The 7,988-nt window shown below is 42.0% G+C and overlaps 1 protein-coding gene across 3 annotated transcripts in view; it reads right to left on the bottom strand.

Annotated features, from left to right (window-relative positions):
* TRDMT1 (tRNA aspartic acid methyltransferase 1) overlaps nt 1–7,988 on the bottom strand; it is a 46,017-nt gene that overhangs the window by 20,199 nt on the left and 17,830 nt on the right. For all 3 annotated transcript variants that reach the window (XM_014538517.1, XM_014538514.1, XM_005856725.2), the window contains exons 2-3: nt 6,143–6,252; nt 3,389–3,465 (exon numbers count right to left, since the gene is read on the bottom strand). In XM_014538517.1, the coding sequence (XP_014394003.1) occupies nt 3,389–3,465; nt 6,143–6,252 (187 nt within the window). The remainder of the gene's footprint in view (nt 1–3,388; nt 3,466–6,142; nt 6,253–7,988) is intronic.

Raw genomic sequence — 7,988 nt, forward strand, 5'->3', positions numbered from 1 at the left:
TGCTATAATACACACTGACCACCAGGGGGCAGACACTCAATGCAGGAGCTGCCCCCTGGTGGTCAGTGCACTCCCACAGGGGGAGCGCCGCTCAGCCAGAAGCAGGGCTCACGGCTGGCAAGTGCCACGATGATGGTGGGAGCCTCTCCCGCATCCGCGGCAACGCTAAGGAGCAGCGAGCCATGTGATAAGGAGCAGTGAGCAGGTGGGTGGTAAGGAGCGAGGGGTCCTGGACTGTGAGAGGGATGTGTGACTGCCAGCTTAGGCGCGATCCCCAGGGAGTAGAAAGAAATTAATACCTGGGTGCATTAGAGGGAAACTACAAAAAAACAAACAAAGGCAAAGAACATCTTAAAAGTAGTCAGAAGAAAACCAGCAGGTGGACATCCCCCAAGGGGTCCTGGACTGCGAGAGGTCATAGGCTGGGCTGAGGGAACCCTCCCGCCTGGTGCACAAATTTCGTGCACTGGGCCTCTAGTGTAAAATAATATTGAATGTCAATTGTAATTAAAAACTTTTTTGAAAAAGATTTAAATGATCAAACAGAAAGGAAGACTTGGATTGGGCCTCAGGTGTAGAAAGAGAGGACCTTGCTGCTTACTAGCTTCATAGTCTTACATAAGTAACTTAATATCATGTGTCAGTTTCCTCATTCATACCTAACAACAGGGCCAAAACCATCAGTGAACTTGAGGCTCCATGGGAAATTAGAGTGGACTTGAATAGACTACTCTGAAACCTTGGTTCCTCTCATTCTGCCCTTTCCTTTCAGCAATCTAACTGATGACAGTACTACAGAGTCAGTTACTGCTGCCAGCAGCATAAGACTATCACCTAGAACAGTGATGGTGAACCTATGACACGCGTGTCAGAGGTGACACGCGAACTCATTTTTTTGGTTGATCTTTCTTTGTTAAATGGCATTTAAATATATAAAATAAATATCAAAAATATAAGTCTTTGTTTTACTATGGTTGCAAATATCAAAAAATTTCTATATGTGACATGGCACCAGAGTTAAGTTAGGGTTTTTCAAAATGCTGACACACCGAGCTCAAAAGGTTCACCATCACTGACCTAGAAACACTGTAGCCATCATAACACCATATGCAGTGCAATGCATTACTCACATATTTGTGATGATACTGACATAAACAAACCTACTATGCTGCCGGTCCTATGAAAGTACAGCACATATAATTATGTATAGTACGTAATACTTGATAATGATAATAACCAACTATGTTGGTTACATAATGGTTTACGTATTTACTATACTATATTTTTTTATCATTTACTATACTATATTTTTTATCATTATTCTAGAATGTACTCTTTCTACTTACTAAAATAAGTTTGCTATAAAACAGTATGCCAGGTTACACTGGCAACAGACTTATATATACTAGAGGCCCAGTGCACGAATTTGTGCACCTTGAAAGGAACTGTGGGCTGCAAGGCTGTGGTGGGCACAGGGGCGGGTCTTGGCTCATCCTCCACGCCCCCTCCCAGCTCCTTCTGCCGCGGACCCCGGTCCCCTTTCTGCCGGCAGCCCCACTCCCGCCGCCACTGCTCCCACACGCTGATGGCAATGGCCCCACTCGCACCTGCTAATGGCGCAGAGCAATTGGGGCCAGTGCCAGCAGTGGGTGCGAGCAGGCCCAGCATCATCAGTGGGTGTGAGCGGCGGCTGCTGCCCCGATCACCTCTAAGGAGTAGGGGGAGGTGGAGAAGCCCTCAGGGGCAATTGTGACTGGCAGCCATCGCTCACACCTGCTGATGGTGTTGAGCGATCAGGACTGGTGCCGGGCACCGGCAGTGGGTACAAACGGCAGCTCCGGTGCCAGCTTTGGGTGCAAGCTGGGCCAGTGCCAGCAGCGGGTGCGAGCAGCGGCTCTGTCGCCAGCAGCACGTGTGAGAAGCAGCTGCAGGCCTCAATCGCCCCTCAGGAGCAAGGGGAGTTGGAGAAGCCCTGAGGGGCAATCGAGGCTGGCAGCCGCCACTCACACCCACTGACAGTGCTGAGCAATCAGGGACAGCACTGGGTGTGAGCGGCAGCTCCGGTGCAGGCAGCAGGTGCGAGCAGGGCTGGCGCCAGCAGCAGCACTGGGCAGGACCACGGCACACGGGAGCAAAGAATTTTTAGTAACCACCAGAGGCTCACCCTGAAGACAGCGACTGGTGCCCCGCCTTGGTCTGGCACCCCTGCTCACCTGCTCCACCATCCCACCGCGGCCCATACCCGCCACGTTCTGTGCTCTGCCACCTGCTGCCAATGCCTGCCATGTTCCCTGTGCGCACCCTGGTGGTTAACGCACCACGTCATAGTGACCAGTTGTTCGGTTGTTCAATTGTTCCACCATTCGGTCTACTTGCATATTAGGGTTTTATATATATAGATAATTTTTGCCATGTCTTTGATTGCATCATTTTGTCTTGTTTGATTTAATCTCATGTTGTTTCATAAGTTCAGTGTAGCCTAAGTGTACAGTGCGTATAAAGCCTACAGTAGTGTTTAGTAATGTCCTAGGTCTTCACATTCACTCACATTTACTTACTGACTCACCCAGAGCAACTTCCTGTCTTGCAAGTTCCATTCATGGTAAATACCCTATACAGGTGTAACATTTTTAATCTTTTATACCATATTTTTACTGTACCTTTTCTATGTTTAGATATATAAATACTTACCATTGTGTTATAATTGCCTACAGTATTCAATTCTATACTGTAACATGCTGTACAGGTTTGTAGCCTGGGAGCAATAGGCTATGCCATGTAGCTTAGTTGTGTAGCAGGCTATACTGTCTAAGTTTGTGTAGGTGCACGCTATGATGTTTGCACAATGACAAAATCGCCTAACTACACTTTTCTCAGAATGCATCCCCATAGTAAAGTGGTGCATGATTATATCTTCTCAGGTAGGTATAGAGGAGGTCTGTCATAGTCACTGTATATCTACTGACCAAATTACTTTGCTCATTTGGCAGTAATTGCTATATCCTTCATAGTTAATACTAAATTATAAATAAACTAGATGCCTGGTGCACGAATTCGTGCACGGGTGAGGTCCGGCCAGCCCGCCCTGATTGGGGTCAATTGGGCCGGGCCAGCCTGGGGGAGGGGCCACGGGTGGTTGGCGGGCTGGCCCCGCCCCCTGGTTGAACTCCTGGTTGAACTCCCAATGGAACTCCCAATCGACGGGACAATTTGCATATTAGCCTTATATAGGATGAGTAGATAAAAGGAATTATTTATAAAAATTCAAAACTATGAAAATACAGCTAATAGACTTCAAAGTGTCCATGCTCAAAACTATGGTATGATTTGATTTAATAAGTTCTTCAAAAGTACTCTTTCTCAACAGAGAAATATTTATTATACATACCTTGTGAATGGTTGACAGGGAGGGCTCATTAAAATCATATTGAAAGATAATCTATCAAACTCTTCTAATGAAATGCCCTAAGGAAAGAACAATTGGGGGAATGTAAAAAAAAAAAAAAGTATAGAACAGGAAATGAGAAAAATGCTAATTATAACTAAATATATCAAAAATTATACCAGTTAATAGTTTTATTTACAATACTTAAAAGTTTATATAACACAATACTTTTCAAATCAACCTCAGTTAGACTAATTTTCCAAAGGAATCTTGTGATGGAACCAAAGTTATAAAAAAGTAAGTGTCTGCCCCCAAGTCCCATAGCCAGCCAAAGCAGAGCTGTCACACTCCTTTCCTGGACCCACAGCACCTCAAGTTTAACACTGTTGTATTTTCCAGAGTCAAACATGGAGAATTATATAACTAATGATTTTCAGCCTAGGGTCTAAGAAATTTTTAAACACCTCTCTAACAATATTTTTCAATTTAGGAAATGTGATGTACTGACCAGTAGCCATCCCTTTCATGTATACCTCTGTTAATATACCACCAAATGGAAAAAGGTCCCATTTTTCAATTATGCACACTATTTATTGTTTTATACTTATATGTAAGCAAAGAACTTCAAAAGGTTGTAGATAAGATTAACCGAAATAATCACTACCAGACTAAGTAGTTGGAAAATGTGTTATTTTGCTCCTGTTTTATATAGCAGAAGATAAATATAGAGAAGCATAAATCCATGGGTTTGCCACGCATGAAGCCCTCTTAGTGTGCACTCTTAACCAGAAACTTAAAGCGACAAGCCTAGAAACACAACATTCCTAATTATGACACATTTCTAAGAAGTTTAAGTATATACTAGTAAATAAAGCAGGAAAAAACTTTATTCTGAGTTCTGTAAAGACTGAATTAACCCAGGGAATACGTATTATTAGTTGTCTCTATTGTATTAAAAGTTTAAATGTACGTGTACATCATTTTTAAATCTCAGGCTTTAAAGTAGTTCAGGATATATATGTAAAATGAAATTGAAATTAAATACGAATGCTGAAGAAAATCTGAAAATCATGCAATGACCAGTCTGTCAGAAAACACCAGGTAAGGCAATACAAGTAGACAGCACGTCACATTCAAGATAATGGCGCCAGCACAAGGCCATGTGATAAGCAACTTACAGATTTCACAACTGAAATGTGGATTGATTCAAACTAAATTCTTAAAACTGAAGTAAAAATAAAACAATAGCCCTGGCTGGTTTGGCTCAGTGGATAGAACGTTGGTCTGTGGACTGAAGGGTCCCAGGTTTGATTCCGGTCAAGAGCACATGCCTGGGTTGTGGGCTCGACTCCCAGTTCGGGGCGTGCAGGAGGCAGCCGATCAATGATTCTCTCTCATCATTGATATTTCTCTCTTTCTCTCCCTTCCTCCCAGACTGTGAGAGGGCACAGGCCAGGCTGAGGGACTCCCCCCTCCGAGTGCACAAATTTTTGTGCACCAGGCCTCTAGTATATATATATTTAGTGGCCAGATTATTATGACCACCTGACGTTTGTAGGCAAATTAGCTATAATTTTGCGCTGAAGTTGCTAGAGGGCCAGACCATTATAAACGTCTGAATAGCACAACATACCTAAGTATTGTTGCTGATCAAGTTCATCCTATCATGTTGATGGCGTATCCCAATGGAGATGGCTTCTTCCAACAAGACAATGCGCCATGCCACGGTGCTCGTATTGTGCAGGAGTGGTTTCAAGAACATGAGGGAGACTTTACCTTGCTTAGGTGGCCCCCACAATCACCAGATCTCAATCCAATTGAGCATTTGTGGGACGAAGTTAAAAGAGCCATCAGGCAGCTGGTTCCACAACCATCAAATCTCACAGAACTGGACAGTGCTATTCATCAGGCATGGTGTCAGATTCCTTGCATAATCTTTCAACATCTCATGGAGTCAATGCCAAGAAGAATCACCGCAGTATTGAAGGCAAAAGGTGGCCCAACGAAGTATTGATGAGGTGGTCATAATAATCTGGCTGATCATAATAATCTGGCCACTAAGTGTGTGTGTATAGATATCTATACACATACACACACACACACACACACACACACATAAAATCATAGGTAAGTGAAGATAGTAAGCGGCCTTCGCCTGACACAAGGACAGTGCTTAGTAACCGCCAGCTTTTAGTGCTGTGACTTGTGCACTGGTGGGGGGCGGCCTGCGGGGATCAGCCTGCTGTAGGAGTGCCGTGCACTGACCTCCAGGAGGCAGCTCCTGCATTGAGCGTCTGGTTGAATGGTCGTTCTGGTCATTCCACTGTTTGGTTGCTGGGCTTTATTACATAGGCCTAGAGGCCCGTTGCATGAAGAGATTCGTGCAATAGGCTTTCCCTTCCCCTGGCTGCCAGCACCGGTTTTCCGCTGGCACCCGGGACCCAGGCCTTCACTCCAGCCGCTCGCTCCAGCTGCAGCGGAGAAGCCAAGCCTCTTCAGCCATCAGTCTTCACTCTGCCGGAGCAGGCAGTCTTCGCTCCATGCCTACCTATGCAAATTAATCGCAATCTTTGTTGGGTTAATTTGCATACTCATCTGATTGGCTGGTGGGCATAGCGGAGTGACACCAATTTGCATGTTTCTCTTTTATTAGTGTAGATAACTTATCATTGAATTAAGATAACAGTATCTTGCAGTGTTTTTCAGTCACATTCTCCTTGCTATATGCTTATTAAAATAATAATAATAGCTACTCACTTCAATTGTCTTGGCTAGTAACTGTGTTTGAGGAAAATTATACTTGTATACTTCATTAGCAACATCGTTTACATCAATGGCAGCCACCACATGTGCAGGTATACTGCTTTCTGTAATGAGAAATGGAATATCTTAAAATGTAAAGTCCTTAACATCGATTTTTTCATTATAGAGAAGTCAAAATAATGAATTTTGTAGTACATTTCCTCAATTCTTCAATTATCTAGTTCAGTGATTTTCAACCACTGTGCCACAAAAACTTTTAAAACATGCAATACCTGGCTATTTAGTCAGGGGCACTGATTCTTTTTCCTTAGATTGTCAAATTAAAAAATGACAACAGTTAACACAATAGCTGTCCAGTGTGAATGAATCAAAATTATACCTATTTTTTTTGGCAGATCGGCAAAAAATATATTTTTTGATGTGCTGCAGAATTTTAGTAATTAGTTTATGTGTGCCATGAGATGAAAAAGGTTGAAAATCGCTGATCTAGTTGAATTTCAGATTATCAACTGACGACCAGCCCAGGTATGAAGTGGAATATTTAGTACCTCTGGTTCATCTAACAGCATTCCAAAGCTAAAAATAAGATTTACATGTTTTAGTCATTATCTCTTATATTTGCTTCCCACCCTCCATTAAGATATATATTTATGAGTTAAATAGAAGGTTTTCCTAAGTTAAACCAAAAATAGGAAACAGAAATATATTCTTAAAAGCCATATCACTTGGAACCTTAGATAAATACCTATTATTTGTTCCTTACCTTCTAACATCAATACAAAGCTGCTCCCAATACCACTGATAATGCTTTTCAGTAAGTTTTTTTAAAGTAATAGGCTGATTGAGATATAACTCACATGACACAAAATTAACTCATTTAAGATTTAGGTAAGCTTTTAAATGAGATGAACAATTAATTGGCATCCAAATGTAAAAAGTTCACAGATCAAATATTAAAAATCTGAACAGAACGGGAGAGAATATAAGAAGAGTAAGGAAAATAATTACAAGGGCAAACCTTCAACTAACTGTCTTGCTGCTAAAGAAAAGCATGTTGAAAATGCTTTCAGAGTCAGAAAATTCCGCCATAGTCTTTAAATGGCAATCAAAATTTGAACTACTAGTATGTAAGAGTAGCTGCTGTTATATTTTGCAATTACCATCTTCTTTGCCCTTCTTCCCCAAAACACACTATGTGTTTACCCTGTTCCAAGTCAAGGGAAAAATTGAAGAGTTTTAAAAATAAAAGTATTTCAGATCTCTTAGGAAAACCATCAGAGAAAATATTACAAAAGTACATAGTAGCTTCCAATAGCTATTTCTTTAATACTCATTTGGAGTTACGAGCTTAGATAACCCAAGTATCAAAAAAAAAAAAATAGGATGTGAGGAGCTAGGGTTCATGAAGTAGGCATCTATAATAAAAGCGTAATATGTTAATTAGACTGGACGACCTTCCAGATGAAGCCAGGGCTGCGAAGGAAGCCCGGGTCCCAGGTGCCAGAGGGAAGCCAGTGCCGGCAGCCAGGGGAAGGAAAGCCTACTCTTGCACGAATTTCGTCTAGACATAAAACACAAGATGGGGCAACAGAAAAGGCTCACACATTTAGAAATCACAACCATACACTGAGGCCTAGAGGAGATGATGCCAGAGAGAAAAAAAGGGCATGTATGTCTCTTAAGTAAATATATACTCCCTCTGTCCCATAATAATAGTAGCAGTTGATGAATGTAATTTGTCCCATAATAATAGTAGCAAAAGAAAATAAATATAGAACGCAACATTTATTATCAAAAAACTAGATTAAATTAAACAGTATTTTGAGAATAGTACTCCTAA

The sequence above is a fragment of the Myotis brandtii genome, unplaced genomic scaffold, assembly GCF_000412655.1.
Source record: "Myotis brandtii unplaced genomic scaffold, ASM41265v1 scaffold1042, whole genome shotgun sequence".
NCBI classification, from domain to species: domain Eukaryota; kingdom Metazoa; phylum Chordata; class Mammalia; order Chiroptera; family Vespertilionidae; genus Myotis; species Myotis brandtii.